We start from the raw sequence: 17,445 nt of genomic DNA, 5'->3' as shown, positions 1-17,445 counted from the left end.
AAAGCTTTTCTCTGTGTCAAAAGCTAGTATTAACAGAAATTAATACATGTAATATTCAGCTGCTTTATTCTGAATAGACTGAGGCAGTTGTCATGTATAAAGGTTTATCATTTAGAAGTATCATCATATTAAACGCTTTTTTTTGAAAAGTATATACTGATTATTAAGGCCACGGCAAAAAAAAATGAGAGCAATGTCTGCTTCCTTCATACTTATTGATATAATATAACTTACTTAGAACACTGTCCGCTTTATTATTGTCCGATTAGTATTTCTGCGCCAAATATTTATAGCGACTGTTTGTTGGAGAAGAAAGTGGGCTATATTCTAAATCTCATCTTAAATAACGATAAGCAGCCAAAAAAAAATAAATGAAAAAATTAAAAGGTAGATATGGTAGGAAGGAAACGCAGAATATAAAATTGTTTAATTATAATCATTAGCGAATAAAACATTTGAATAAATCAACCATGAACTACTGAAAGTATAACTTAATACTTATGATAAATTAAGCATTGTTCATTCTAAACATAACATTCAATAACCTATTAATGCATAGAGGGTACAGGTACATTATGCTTCAACAATTTAATTTAGCTTTTTTCTAATATAGAACACAAATAATTACGTTTAAATAAACATTTCAGCAATAAATTTACAAAATAAATAAAGATCACAAAATAGGAAGGAAAAGCCCATGATAAGTTAGGCAATAACACATAAGTCACCGATTCCAATAAAAAACATTTACAAGCGAAAACAAACATTAAACATGGACGTTAAAATGTAGGGACGGGAGTGGATATTATTGGCACAGAAACAAATAAAAACAAAGAACACTTGGTGGGCTACATCACAACAAATCAACAGTACGTTGTTGTTTGCAAGTAAACATGGTCATATAAGTCAAAGCAATGACTGAACAATTTTTTTAAAAATATTCTTATTATTCAGACATAGGCATCGGACTTGTAATACAAATATTAATGAAGACATAAAAAAATAACATCATTTAAGTTCTAAGGAATGATGAACGTACGTAATATTGTTGCTCCCTCGGACCGTCAAATATCAAATATGAACATATAACACTCAAGATAATATTCATTTGTACAAATATTGACTGAGGGTTTATAGGGCTTTTAGCAAGAAATACCAATAACTGACTTAAACGATACAAACAAAACTAAAAAAATAGAAAACAAATCTTATTCCTGAATGCTAAATGCTATAACAATGGATATATGTGCGATTTAAATTTTTTTTATGTCAGACGATGAATAATTTCGTATGTGATCTATGGCAATTATCTTTGTTCATTTGTTTGTTGTCTCGTTGTGGGTTTTTTTTTGCCAAAAACCTTAAACAATTGTGTAAAACACCACAATGTAGTACACTACATCTTTTCAAATATATTGAAGGATATATTTTTGGAAACAACATCTATTGCATAAACATTATTAAAGCAACATTTTCTTATAATTAACAATAGAAACAGCCACACGCTATGTACAAGTTGGTCAACTTTTTAAACAATTAAAAATGTTATAATTATGCAAGCATATACAATAAACAATAAATATAAGGCTTGAGAAAAAACGATATTAACCTCTATCTTTAAAATAGCACGAACTGCAGCACACATTATACTTGGTCAAAAATATGCAAATATTTTATATCAACTTGCTGCTTTATGAACGTTACAATGGGTAAATAAAAACCCCATAAAAGCCTATTCAGTGGCTTAATACTAGAAAAAAGATATAGAAACCGTCAGATGAGCAGTTAATAATATCTACAGTCAAATAATCACCTACATAACTACAACACACAAAACAATAAAAGTCAAAGTCCTGAACACGGCCATACAGTATAGCTGCCTTTGGAAGCTTTTCCCACTATCAAGAAGGATAGTGCAACACATGTGTGGTTAAAACCTGAAGTAAGAGTTGTTCCCATAATTAAAACGTTTAGGAGACGTCAGTGTATCAGCCTCGTTTTCGATATCGTTCTCCCAAGGCGGAGGCTCAGCAAAACTTTTGCGTTTTGGTGACGTTGATGATGGCGTCAAGGTCAGATCGAAGTTGAAAACACGGCGTAGGGTAGGGGATGACGGGAATTGCCTTCAAAAGAGGATAATACAATGAAACATTGTCACATCTACTTATTTTTATTGCACAATGTCTTAAATTAGACGAAGTTAATATTTAAGATAAGAACAAAACATAAATTTGCGAACATGTATATGCCATTACAATTCTTGGAATGCCCTGCGTGGTGACTGTTCCCCGGCAACCGGATAAGAAAACTTCCGATCACGTGGGGAAAATGGTGAGCAGACATAACTAGGGCTATTGGACGGAGAGTGGGTATGGTGAGTAGGTTCCGAGCTACTGCGCATGTGCACAACGGTCAAATTCTTGATGGTTTTTCTTCGGTAGGGAGAGGAAATGTTTTCTTTGGAGCAGCTGCCGATAGACATTATCTCTGTGTCGCTTTTAGAGAAAGAGGACTCTAGGGCGTTGGACTCCGCTATAGACGGAAAGATGGATGTATCAAGGAAAACAATTCTTAATTTCTGTATTGTTAAGAAGAAAGCCTTGTTTTGTAATTTCTTAATTATGTGATTTGTCACATATAGTTCTCTGTACACAAAATATCATAATACATGTAAATATATTTTCTCATTTTTTTTTATTTCATTCTTATTATTTTAATGATGTAATTGTAAAAATTAACTTATAATTTACCTAATCGTTTCCTACAACGTATATACTGTTCCTTAGAGATTTCAACCCTCAATCTGACGTCATAAGCTTGGTGTTTCGTCCGAATACTGTCCGTCAGAAACCCATCATTCACGAGCCGACACAAATCTCCTGTCACGTACATCCTCCATAACTCATCTAGTGACGTCACCGACGGACAGGAAATGACGAAAATAATACTTCCGGGATAAATATCGTCGATTGTTCTGCCGTGCTTACATATAGCTTTAATGGCGCTGAGAATTTTCATTGCATCAAGAATTCTGTTGTTTGTTTGACATAATTCACCCTGAAACCTATTAAAGGATTTCGGGCTGTCATCTGCACGACGTATTTTTGCATAAGCATCAACAGCCATCTGTAGAATTTCTTCTTCAACTGAAGCGCATTTACATTTTCTTCCTAGCGCTGGCGCATGCTCCAATGACCGTAACGTTTCTGTCACATGATCGGATTCCTCGGCAATTGATTCACAGGCTATCCTCATCTCCACTTGTTCTGTTAAAAGACAAGAATATATTGAAAATATTGCTACAACCAACTTGCTTCATTCTCATACATCTTGTTTGTATGTATACTGTCACATTGACACGGATCTAAAACTGGCCAATGGTAATTAACATGTTTTTTTTATTATAAATAATCGAAGATTATTTGCACCATATCAGAGTAAATTAAACGGAAAATTAAAATATAAAATAAATGTTTGTACCTCGTTTCCGTTTTCTCGGTGTTGTCGGTGTCCATGGCGAGGACCCCTGACCCGGTCCGCTAGAAGCACACGGGGATGGCGATGGCGCCGACATCCTTGCTGACGGCGAGGGTTGGCGTTGTCGCGGCGACGCAGTCGGTGGAGGCAGGAACTGTTGAACCGGACTCTTGTCTTGTCGATGTTTACAGTACGCCGAGGTACAGGCCGCGGCGGCAGAGCCATCCACTCTATCTCCATACTGACCTCGCCCTCTGTCGGCGGCCCCTGGGTTTTCGTACATGGGCTGACGTTGAGCGGACATTGTGCGAAGCTCTTCTACAATCCAACGAGCGAACTCTTCCGGATTGTCTTGCTGTTGATACGTGTTGCTGGAACGGGAACCTAAAAGAAACAAATTTGATATAACATGCATATACAATGAGATATAAAATGAATATTATGTCGGTAAGATAGTTGAAATCATATCTAAACTGTTTAGGGATACTTGATTAAAAAAAAGGATATAGAAGAGTGTTACCACTAGATAACAGAACATGTAAGCATGGGATTTTCTTTCCCTGAAAATATTAAGTCATTTAATAGGATAAAATCTTCCTATTTTTCGTTGTAATGGATTTTTTTTTCATCATCATGATTTACAAGAACTCTCACAAGCGTTTTACTTTGTACGTAAGGCCATTCTTCTAGAATAACTTATGCATCTTGTGTGCTCGGAATATTAGACATTTGCGTTGTGTCTGCTATGAACCACAAGCTTGTGTACTTCCTACCTTCGCTGGAGAGAGGTGAAAAGAGCTGTCGCTTAGCATGATGCTTTTTCATGGCTTCTAACTGACTCTTCATGTACGAATTCATCCGCCGAAGCTCAACGTTGATTTGAGCATGCTCCTCCACGTGATCAAATGAGTCAGGCGGTGATTCCTCCTCCGATAAATCGTTTGACGGGAAAAACCCCCGCACGAGTCGCTCCTCACGAAGCATCGCTTTCTGACTGGGCGAGGTAAAGGTCGGGTCTGATAGACATCGTTTCAACTCGCGCAAGATAGCCTGAATTTCCTCTGTTTCAGATTTAGACGGCGAGCGTTCGATGTCACTAAAGCTTCTGAGGGCCTTGTGTCTCAACAGTCCTATGTAGTTTTGTCTGTATTCTGGAGGCGAGGCGCTGCTGCCAAAGACACTATCGCTACTGACGTCATCAAGGCTAGGGGGTTTTTCCAACTCAGATTTTATGTATTCCAATACATTCTTAGGAGGAGGATTTCTAGCTTTGAACTGAGGGGGGTTTCCGACTATCCGTGGACTAAATGGTATGGGGTCGGATACACTGGGAACCTTGGGAAAGACAAAGCCTCGTTCGGTGACCATGGGGTTATTAGATTTTGTAGTTGTACCAGTAGTGGTAGGATCTCTACCTCTTCCTTGGAATCCCCCCATCATTTCCTGGTGGAAGTCCTTTGACGAAAACGAGTCATTTCTTTCTCGGCTCTGGTGCTCAGTATTGGGGGTACTAGTCGTCATAACTGTTTTTTCGGGCTGTTGATTCTGTATTATTTTCGAAGCCGGAATAAAATCTTCCTCCGTGCTCGGGTTCGGATCTTCCTGTTTTAGTACCCATTGAATAGTAGCGGTGTATGGCGGAGGGGATATTTGTGTTTTGGCAGGACTACACAGTTTAAGCGGGTCCAGTTTCTGTAACAGTTTGTTGTCGTTTTCTTCCGGTCTGATATGTTCTCGCTTTGGTGAGGTATTTAGTCGTTTCGTGGGACCTTTGCTGGAAAACTTGATGTCAGCGGAGTCGGAACTTTCAGTAGATATTTGCCTTTTAAGCCGAAAGTTTGCAGGATCTTGCAAGGGAAATGGTTGAGGACTGGACACGGCAGTCTCGGGTGCAATTGGCAGTGTTGAATTTTCTGTAATTAAAAAAGAAAAAAAGAGAGAATTAAAAGACCAAAAATTTGAAAAATATGGCTGAGAAAAGAACACAGCTAACTACCGGCGGAGAGAGAGATTGAGAGAGAGAGAGAGAGAGAGGGACAGACAGAAAGAGAGAGAGAGAGCTTGAGTTGAGATCTTTTACCGGTACTAAGTCGATGAACAATATCCCGGATGTATCCCTTTTGTTGGTCGGTGAGCTCTGCAGTAGTGGGAATAAAGAACCCAGGGGAGGGAGGGGGTTCTGAGGGCTGACCCTCGGTGAATGACTCACTTCTGATTGGTACCTGGTTGGGTGTGTTACCATAGCTGGTGTCGATCTGTAAGGGTGACATGCGTTTTGGCGGGAAGAAAGGAGGCATTAGATGTCCCTGGTATCTGCTCTGTAACTCCTTGTAAAAAAACGTATGTGTTAGATTAGGTATGCTGAGCTTGTATTTGAACTACATGAGTATGTCAAACATCATATGAAACCGAAATTTTATGGCGCATTAGCCACTGTGACACTGAAAAATAGGATAAATGCGACATAAATGGAATTTCCAATACCTAAGCGGGTAGAATATCTCTGAAAAAACGACATGCATATCAAACGAGAAAAATATAATGGTGTTTGGTATACATAACGACAACCATTAACCATCTTCATGTATTGCAAGTAGATGGCTGCTGAAATAGATTATTTGTGCAAAGCCAAAACAGACGGATATTTTGTGTGTATTAAATTATCAACACGCCACAAATTTTAATGTTATTTATGAACACGGCTTATACATAAACCGTGTCATGGTACATGTATGACCGGTATTCGAGATAACTCAATCATCTTGGGGAATAAATACGTGATACATAAGATTTGAGATCCGGACCACGTACCATTATACAATGTACATCTTTGTATGTACAATTGAATAAATAATAATTTGATGATAAATAATTAATTTGTATACTTTTGACCATGTACCTGTTTATCCACAAGAGACGAGTGTTTCCGGTCCTTGTGCGGAGTTCCGGGCGGAGTGGGCGGGGAATACGGCTCACTCTTACTTCCGGTCTTTCTATACATAACTAGAATGAAAGAGAAATGAAATGATTTTAAAAGCTATACAAACACGTATTTATTTGAGTATTTCAACTACATATAACAATTTGCATTATTGATATTGTCAGTGCTTTTTTTTTTTACCTTTAATTTGTATTGCATATTGTGCTTTGATCGACTCCCCCCTCCTCCCCCCCCCCCCCCCCCAATAAATTCAAATTGTATATTTATTAAATATACATAAGAACGTTACCAAAAATATTCCTTCAACTTCCGGAATCAGACAAAACAATTATCCCTCTGACCCCCCTACCCTCCTCGAAAAATTTCTGGATTCGTGCATGTCAAATCGTAAGGTTATAATCATAAATTTCATGTTTCTTTTAAGTTTTGAACTTTTTGAAATGATGTTTAAATAAAGGTTTTAAATTTTCCACGATTACATTTTAGGCTACAAATCTAGTGTTAGTTTCACATCCTGTTCAACAGAATAAAACTTCGGCATGGATTGACAGTTTTATCAGCCAGCTCTCTAGATAACCGGGTAATCTGAGATATCTTCTGTTGACACACCCCAGCCTTATCTCTGATTGCCTTACAATGATTGAATTGTAGCCAAATGTAAATTACAGAAACAGATAACGAGGCAATATCCTTAACTAAATAACGATTGTAAGCGTTATACGTGCAATCTACTCAATGCATGCGTTATTGCTACATGTATATACTGTAAACCTTGTGCAATAAAGCATTGTATATTTCTACTCCAATTATTTCCTTTATCACCTCGTATCTCCGATATGTTTTATATTGTTCTAGGTTAAATAAGATGCAACTATGAGCTGCATAACAATAAATTCAACAGCATTTGACCTGTTCAATACCGACATGCACGGGAGTGAACGGGGATAGAGGATAGGGGTGTGTCGGAGATAGATGGGCACAATGCACCGTGTATGAAATAGAAATACACCTGTAAAGACGGTATGAGAGGGTCAGTATAATAGTAGGTTAAACTCAAAAAAGGGCAACTACCCGGGACAACCCCCCCCCCCCCCCCCGGAAAAGAATGACCCCCTCTACACTCATACACAAAACCAACAAAGAGGCAAACTATCCAGGAATTACATGTATGACATGGCGATTTAAGTTAGTTTTATTTTTTAAATCTTTTTATCTGGCTTTTACTTGTGCATTTTAACTTTCTTGCGATAAAATACAAGTACACTCCTTTATCTTTTCTTTCTAGCTCTCATAAACTACATTACATTCATCCTACATTCATCCTCATGTTGACAAGAATATTGCTCAATTTCCGGTTAACATTTGAGAAAAAAAAACACCTGTCGCGTGTCTGTTACTATAGTGTTTCAAGGCGATATAAAAAGGCAAATTGTCAGTGTTTTTTCCTCAATGAACCTTTCTCATTGGCTTATTAAAGGTCTGTTTAAAACCAAATTACTGCATAATGATAATCGCATCGACGGATCATGCATAAGGATGTGCAAAAGACTAACCCAAAAGTGCGCAAATAATCCGGATTAATGGATGAATGTCTTCAAGATATGATTTGTGAGACCATTTCCTCTTTTTTGCATTGCATATAGGTACGACGTGCTTCTTAAATGAACACAACAACTGTAAAACTCAGATGTAAAATTTATGTTAATTCATGATGTTCCATGTTGCATAATGATTTGATTTTTGGATCTATAGAATATTTTACTGGAGAAGTTCACTATGTAGCAGTGAATTTGAAAGTCAATTAAATTAAGGCTCTTCAAAACAGACTTTAACGTCGACAACGGCTGAACATTTCTATGTTAATTTTACGACATGTAATGATAATTTTATATGTACCCGTAGATAGTATCATTTTTATGATCTTTTTAATGACGTACTTTTTTCATGCTAGTAAAAAAAGACGCATACAAGATAGAAACAGTTTTATGTTAATCTAGAAAACCTTTCTTAATAAGTCTTTTTATCAAACGTCGTTTAACTACGTTTATGTTTTTAAGAGTGAATTTTGCACCTTGCGATATCCATACCAAATTGTTGCACCTGAAAATAATAATCGGTAAAGTAGGTACCCCGGGCTAAAATCGTTTAAAAATCGGTCGTGCAGAAAATCGCCTCTAATTACAAGGACGATTTATTTTATCAGAAAGTCGTAGATTATCGGGGTCGAGGCTGTGTTATCCGGATAACTCTGCATTACCAGTTTGAATACTAACTATTCTGTGTATTGTACTTACGCAATATAGACTCTATATAGTAATATTTACATTTCCCAGTGTCTTTGCCTGTGATAACACTACGTATCGATTTTGTACTATAAAACCCATAACTACAAACTGGGGCGCCAGCGGGGTTTTCTTAGTTATATTTAAACAGTTAATCGTACAATGGCTTAAAATTATATAAATATTAGTAATAAGGAATCATTCTTTGAATATTATGAAATGATAATTCCGGCTTTATTGGATTTGATCACGCCCTGACCGAAATTATCACCTCATAATACTCAAAGAATGATTCCTTATTCCTTATATAAGCACAAACTATGAAACATATACATATACAGTAGTGTATAATAATAATGTTGTGATCATTTTGTACATGCAGGCGATACTGATTAATTTATGGGCGGCGGAATGGGTAAACGACGTTAGTGCGTTCGAACATCTTTAGTTACTTTTAAAAACACGCTAAAAACGAAACAGACCAGTTTAAAACTAAATCAACAGCCTCTTTCGCAAAATCAATAGATATTGATGCAAAACAAACGATCACCAATGCAAAACCAACAGTCGTGCATTGAATTAACGCTAGATGGCGTGCAAAGAGGTATCAGGGGTGAAGAAAAGTACCTTAACGTGCATTAACTTTTTTTTTCACCTTTTCCGCCGCCCATCCTAATTGTTAGTCCTGGGTAGATATGCTTTAAACATACTTTTCGTTTTAATGAGTAAAATGGCAAAAGTGTAATTATTCCGGTAGCTTTATAATTTAGTATTAAAAAAGAAATGTCTCTATTACACACTTGTGATGTAAAGACAAAAACAGTCTACGATTATTCTCTATGAATTTTATGGAGACGTGATCAATTCCTGTAAGACGTGGATTAAGATTTTTATCGAGAGAGAGAGAGAGAGAGAGAGAGAGAGAGAGAGAGAGTTAACATAAACTTTAAAATTCAGTGACGGACGGAACCGAAGTAGTGGGGGTAGGGTTAAGTGGGAATTGGCCCCCTCTTCTTTTACTATTTGTGTAAAATGCATACGGTATAACAAGTCTGGGTGACATGTTTTTAATCTGATATTCCGCCAATGTTCCTCTTGATTGCCATGATGGGATAGAAATCTGATTCAGTCTATTGTAAAACGTAACTTTGTATGCAGTCATGATGATATTTCATTAAAATGTAACGGTATTGAGTTTACAAAAGTAAGACGATCTTTAATATTAATTTAAATATTTCATCAGAAAATCTCAGGGCAATCATTATCCCAATTGTGTAATTATAGCCGAGATTGCAACCATTTTTGTGGCCTCTATGAAACAGTTGCGACACGCGAATGTCGTTTCATTTTACATGTAATGGCACGTGCCCGCGCAGGCGCGTACAAATACAGGTGGATGTACAATTTGTAGATACACCTGTTTCATTGATGGAGTTTGCCGAAATAAGATACATTGTAATAGAGTCAGTTAAGCGTTTGATGAACGTAATATAAATGCTAATGAATCAATTGTGGACATGAATAGGAAATGGGGAAACATCAGAACGATAACATTAAGCCGGAAGAATTGGGGGTGGGGTGGTTGCTGATCAACTTTTTAAAAAAAGCACATGAAGATAAGGACAGATCCTTGTTGATTAAAAGCAGTTTTCAATATTTTGAGAGAGAGAGAGAGAGAGAGAGAGAGAGAGAGAGAGAGGGGGGAGAGAGACAGAGACAGAGAGAGAGAGAGATACATTGTTCAACTTAACCTGTGTAAATATATACAGATAGAAAGAAAGATAAACGCGTACATGTATATGGTAACAAAAGGCAAATTAATAATCGTCTTAGTGTGTATAGATGTTTTATGATTAGAGAGTTAGAGAAAATAAGAAAGAAGGAAGAAAGAAAGAAATCACAGGTACAAACCAATTTTGGTGAAATAATTTCGAGGGCTTAATTTCAGTTAAATTATAAAGTATGAAACAATATTGAGAAGAGAGTAATAATAAAGAGGGTATAGAAATTGAGACAGAGAAAATTAGCCTGTTTTCGTTGACTAACTTGTTTTCACTAAAAACCTGAGTGTAAATTTAATGAGAGAGAGAGAGAGAGAGAGAGAGAGAGAGAGAGAGAGAGACTGTCCTGGTTGTTCATTTAGGCGTAGTTAGAACACATCGAGTTGTTTGTATTTCGAAGGAAGGAATGAATCCGATGAAACCCTTCAAAACAGTTTAGAACACTTGATCCGCCCATGACACCAAATAAATCAAAATCCCAAACAACCACCCGTTCTTAAGTGGGTTGACTTGGGGGGAGACTGCAATATTTGTTTACCTGGGCCTGGCCCGTTCTACCTGTTGTATTTCTAATTCATAGCGTTTCCCAGGTGTTTAAGTATTTGTCAAAATATGATAAACGAGTAGTGCACTTGTAAAATCAAACGCAGGGCCAAAGACATGCTAGATGTAACTGTAGGTGACCGCTCGGATCTAGAGTATACTATCTGCTGCAGTGTTGCCAGGGAGAATATAGTATGCTTACTCTAGGGGGTTAGGGGCAGAAGATTGCGTTGCGTGCGTTGCATACGTTTATCAAGACGTGTGATATGCAGAACTCCTTTACCATTCAAAAGGGGTTTTTATTTGGGTCATTTAATTCATGGGCTTGCGTCACGTTTGAATGAAGAATTAATGTGTTCATTTAAAATGCTTTAGCCGAAAAATTCAGACTGAATATTTGAAAGCTAGTGTACGATTTGCGAAAAAAAAACCAGACACAAGAAATCTTTAAAAAGTAAAATTTCTAAACTGGATATATTAATAACTTCATATCTCTCTCTCTCTCTCTCTCTCTCTCTCTCTCTCTCTCTCTCTCTCTCTCTCTCATCAGGATTTTTATTTTCATAAACTCACAAATTACAAATTTCCAAGAACTGTCAGTTTTATTCTGATTTTTGTTTTCCATTTCAACCGTACAATTCTCATTTAAATGCATGTAACTGCATTGATGAATCTGTAGATAATTTTTTTACTCATAGGAAATCGGCATCTTTATTTAAATTGGATCGGAATGAATTTACAAATAATTATATACACGGGATTAAATTAAGTGAAGACAGTGTTATCACAATTTTTAAAAATGCTTTTCTCTCTCCCACACTCTCTCTTTCTCTCTCACTTTCTTTCTCTCTCTCCTCACACGAGTACTTTCTGATCATATCATGCTCAATTAAATTTTCACGACAAGAACAAAATTTAAATGAAGTGCTTGCACTTCGTCACTCGGTGCATTAAATATGGAAAAATTATTGATTTTAGACTCAATACATTCCATCTACTGGGGTCCACCTTGAGGGAAAACGCGTGCGTCAAATTCTTTTCTGAACGAATAAAATTGATTCAAATTGTAAATCTGTCTTTATTTGCTTTACTATTTCAAATGGATAATTAAAAAAAAAAAAGTTTGAAACGTCTTGCGAGGCAAATCACACGAGTCGTACAATTATGCAATGCTTGCACCCCTTTCTAACCAAACATAATTTTACCTTACCGTTATGCTTGAACTCTGGGGCCATGCGCAAAATAATAAAATATGTTCCTGTCTCGGTTTCAATATCGACGCGCCGATTTTAAAAATTGAATCAGCTATTGCGTAACCCATATACAGTTAAAATCGAATTTTTTTTTATTTTAACTGACAATTCACCTTGATATTTTCACTATTTTCAAAATGTTATCAGCTAAATGCGAGAGATTTACAAAAATACAGATAACAAATCTAATAAAAATGCAAGCATGAATTGTTGAATCACCTTACCTTCAACGTAAGTATACAGTTACTTACATCCTGTTACATGTATACATACAAAGGTAAAACATCCAAAAAAGGTAAGTTCACCTACCTGGGCTGACACCTGAATAAGATTCCTCTCTTGATGAATATTATACCACAGAAATGTAGCGGTGTTATTTATGAAAATCAGATTGCCTCAAAACAGGTGCTTTATGAATCCCCATTACACAAAAACTAACGGTAAACACAGGTAACCGTATATCGGGATGTTTGACAGTCTTAACACCTGTGCACGGGCGAATGTATAGCGTGTATTACTACAACACAGCTAGGAAATAGACGCGGTTGAGTTTAAGTCTTTTGACAGCTGTTTGAATTGCCCTCCCTTTCGGTCAGTAGATAAAAAAAATCTTATAAATATGTTTTTTTTATGCACACAGATTTAAAAAACCTAAATTATCTCTCGCCGGTAAAACACGTGGAGAAAAAGGCGGCCCTTAGATATTAGTTGCGATGCTTCTATATTTAGATCTGTCGATCAGGGGCCAGGTAGACAGAAAGATTGAGTGGGCAATTTCCAATACGGTGATAAGACATTTAAACGGTCTGAAATATTCTTCTTTAAGGAATTCTTTTTAAAAATTGCAATAAAATTGTTAACGATTACGCGTCTGGGTGAAATTTATCAATTGCTTCAGTCTCTGCTGTAATCAGTAAAAAAAAAAAAAAAAGAAAAAGAAAGTTAGATAAGGACGATAAAGTAAAGCAATTTGAAATTGTATTATCAATTAATTTATTAATTAATTACTTAACAAAAATACTGGATAAAGTATCAAAACACTTGGCTGTTGATTAAAAAAGGGGCAAAAAAGTTCGATTTATTACCCCAAAGAAAAAGGTAAAATTCTAAAGATAACCAAGTGTGCGGATATTTTATGCATTTTTTCATATGTCGGTTTTTAATGAAACGCAATGACTGCTTAACATTCCCTACTCAAACAGTTTGGTAATTGTTTATAAAATAAATTTATAGTAAATGTACATTTTTGTAGATTTATAGATTTGTTCCGTTTTCCTAAATTCCTATGAGGTCACACCCTACCCCTCTTAAAAACCAGTGGCTGTGCTAACGATCATGTACATGTACTAATATTGACAAAACGCCTTATGCGGCCCCCAAAATAAAGAAATAGTGAATTAAATATTCGTCTGCTCCTCACAGTGCCGAGATCGAGATGAAAGGAGGACAATTTTTGTTTGAGATAAAAATGTACGGTTATAGAATTTAAATGTCTTACGTCACTGGGAATCACAGACCGTGGGAATGATTATTGATTTTCATTTTCCATTCAGAGCACAACAAAAGGGGGGGAGATTAAAAAAACTGTCTGGAGAGAGAGCGAGAGAGAGAGAGAGAGAGAGAGAAAGCACAAGTAAAGTCTGCCATAATATATTACAAGATGATAAGAATAGTATGTGTATATTAAAAAAATACGTTAAGATAAATATTACATATTATGCATTTTTTGGAGAGAGAGAGAGAGAGAGAGAGAGAGAGAGAGAGAGAGAGAGAGAGAGAGAGAGAGCGCAAGCATAAGTCTACCATAATATTCTACAAGATGATAGAAATAGAATGTGTATGTTTAAAAAAAACGCTACGATAAATATTACATATTATGCATTTTTTTGGAGAGAGAGAGAGAGAGAGAGAGAGAGAGAGAGAGGGAGAGAGAGAGAGAGAGAGAGAATAAAAACACGTATATAATCCTCCTTTTTTGGTCCATTTTATTACCAGCATGTTCCTCAATCGCAAATAAAAATAGAACCTGTTCCAATTTCTTCATAATACCTTTAAAAAACTTTCTTTTTTTTATCATTTAATGCTCGGTGCCAAAACACCAAGGTTTACCTGGGATCTCCAAAAGTCGTAAAAAGGAAAAACCCAGTGAAAAAAAAAAAAATCAAATTACATAAATTACAAGAACATTCTGTGTAAGGGATAGGGAGGTTTTAATCTCTTAGCAATATGAGATCTCTATCTAAATGTTTGTTTAACATTGAAATCGAGATATTTTATCAAGGTTTACACCCTGTCTCTCGATGGATAGAGTGCATGCGATTTATGAATGGAGAGACCGCCTAGCGTAAGTCAGCGCACGATCACGGTTTTTCAATTCAAAATTTTAAATTTCATTGATTATTTTTACGATACTAATGTTAGGACGAGTACATGTACATGTTCAGGTGACTTCCTCAATGACATTCCCGTCCTTTATTTGGTCCACATTTGATCAATATGTTCAAAATTTACGTAAATTATACTACTACATGTAATCCTCTACAAAACTACTGACCGTCTCCCCCCAACTCCCCCCCCCCCACCCCCAAAAAAGAAAACAATGCACATGCGCGGATCTAGGGGGTAGGGTTCGGACGGGGAGTCCCGATAAACTTTTTGAAAAACTCAAACTTGTTAATCAAAACTTGTTAATCACATGGTTAAGTTGCCGAAAATAGAGGTAAGCCTTGGACCCCTCTGGCAAACAAAATCACCTCACCTTCAGGAAAAAAAAATCCTTGCGCCGCGCATGATCCCCAGGGATTGGCAACCTGTTGATACCGCCGTCATGCTTCCTGTATTTTGAGACAAAGCAGTCGATCTGATATAAGAACGTTAGATGGTTTTGGCCATTTTTAGACTACTTTTAATCTCTTTTAGAAAGAAAGCTTTGTATTTAATGTATGTAACAAATATTCAAACCTTAAATTCAAAATATTATATAGGCATTTGTATTTCCTAAAAGACGTTTATGGCTAAAACATCGTATTTTATTAAAAAATGATTTTGATGGTTGATTTTTCACCTTTCAGCCTGCTTAAAATGATTCCAGTACTGATATATAACTCATTAATATTGGACTTATACTTAAAAACTAGATATAATATTTTAGCCATAACTATGCCAGTTTGGAAAGAAAAATGCCTAACATTTTGACTTTAAGGTTTGAATATTACTTACACATAAATACAAAGCCCTCTTTCTAAAGGAGATTGAAATAGTCTTAAGGTGGCCACGACCATCTCATTCGCAGCTTCCCGGAAGAGCTCGGTCTTTTTTCCGAACTCTGCCGGAAAGGCCCGAGAAACTGCGATTGCAACCATCCATCCATCTTAAATTGGACTGTCTCAGGTGAATCAACAACTCAAACATAGAACCATTTTAACAAGAGCTTGGACTTTTTGTAGTTGAGTCAAACGGCAATATGACGTAGGCCTGTCTATTTCATTGTAGGCCACACAACCATGTCTCTTTGAAATCAACAGGATTTGTCTGGCTTTTGAGCGAAAACTACGCAATAGGTGTATATTTCGCTTGAAACCAGCGTCATTTTAAAGCTGCTTGGTCCGATTTTATATCAAATTTTATGCACGCTTTCAAACGATGGCTTTGCTTAGTATATGTATAATAATAGACATTGCAGTAGTTTTACCCGTCAATTATGCTTTCCAATGAAGAAAAATACGTACACATTTTGCTAACAAAACAAACGACATTAAAAGGTACCGCGTTATTTCGCCTCATGTTAAAATTCACCCCTGACGACAAGACGGGTATGGTTGTATTACGAATTTGACATCGCTTTAAATAAAGGTCGAAATGATCAGACAAATTACAAATAAACACGTGTACCTTTTGTTCGCTAATATTTCCAAACTCTGCTTTTTTTACAATCGATGCATAACATGCGAGTTGAATAACCCCAATCATTCGGGGGACGAAACCAAACGGTCTCCTTTTCTAAAAATTTCCGTGATGCACTTTGGTTTGTTTTTTCGTTTGCCCAAAGAGAAATTATTTTCATTTACTTTCATTATTTCTAACTTGAAAGGAGACTGATTCTGCTGGTGTAAATAGGAGAAAGTCCATAACTTTCTAAGATAAATGATTTGTATGAAAAAAATGTTGATACTGTAACTACAAAAAAATCGGACCAAGCAGCATTAACTTGTTTTGACGCAATAAATAGATCGCTACATCCTACTGAAAGTCCAAGAAATTGTTAAAGCGATTCTATGATGAAATATAATGACAGACTATGAGTGCTTAAAATACAATATTTAACTGATGCATTTCTGTCTGTGTTCGGCAAATATACAATGCTTGGAAAAAGACAATGTCAAAAAATCAGCACTTTTATCCCGTGTGAGATAATGACGCCACCAAGATAAATAGATATTAATACACAAGGGTAGAAGTCTCAGCTCCTGTCCTAGTGGTTGTCTTTAAAGTGTTCCTTGTAAAACAAACAACGGTAAATTCTATAGATCTATCCATAAGGGTGTTATGTGTATCCATTGTGTGAAGAAGATGAATCCGGTTCATTCAACATTTAACGTGCTTTTACAGTTTAAAATTATTTACATAAACGTTTTAATCATACAAATACCTATATTGGTTTATACATGTATACTGTTTTGTGTAATGATTTTTCAGATAATTGCTGATCTATATTTCACCAAAAAAAAATGGTTATTATTATTTATTTTTTCTGACTATCATGTTATAAGCAAAATTAAATGCTATTTGTTTATTTGTTTTGAACAAACTAATCTCAGGTAATTGATAACAAACACATTAACATGTAAAGACAGACTATAGCCTCCGTAGACAATACATATTTTTAGCCTTGTATTGAAACCTGATAAGCTACGGGGGTGTTTAAACTGAGAAATCTTCGAAATTTTTCATACTTTTGAATGAATATTGTTTGGATCCTGGATTATTTATAACAATCGAGTACTTGAGCAAAATTTGAATCGATGAATCCTTGGACAGAGTATAGTGCCATTAAAATCTTTATGAAATTTACTACTGATATCGTTGTTATATTTTTATTTCATATTTATTCATTTTCCGACTTATAGTATCGATATTTGCTTCAAAGAATTAAACTTATTAACATATTA

General features: G+C 35.9%; 1 protein-coding gene across 1 annotated transcript; it reads right to left on the bottom strand.

Moving 5' to 3' along the window:
• Positions 1-474: 474 nt before the first annotated feature.
• LOC117687739 (uncharacterized) lies at positions 475-13,122 on the bottom strand. Its single transcript, XM_034464773.2, has 8 exons — positions 12,587-13,122; positions 6,377-6,480; positions 5,558-5,804; positions 4,251-5,390; positions 3,481-3,861; positions 2,751-3,266; positions 2,256-2,532; positions 475-2,123 (listed from the first exon to the last, which is right to left on the bottom strand). Exons 2-8 carry the CDS (start codon positions 6,476-6,478, stop codon positions 1,931-1,933), a joined length of 2,856 nt encoding a protein of 951 aa, XP_034320664.2. The 5' UTR covers positions 6,479-6,480; positions 12,587-13,122; the 3' UTR covers positions 475-1,930.
• Between the last annotated feature and the right edge of the window lie 4,323 nt (positions 13,123-17,445).

Source organism: Magallana gigas, chromosome 1, assembly GCF_963853765.1.
Source record: "Magallana gigas chromosome 1, xbMagGiga1.1, whole genome shotgun sequence".
Classification (NCBI taxonomy): domain Eukaryota; kingdom Metazoa; phylum Mollusca; class Bivalvia; order Ostreida; family Ostreidae; genus Magallana; species Magallana gigas.
This window is presented reverse-complemented; position numbering and strand designations above follow the sequence as displayed.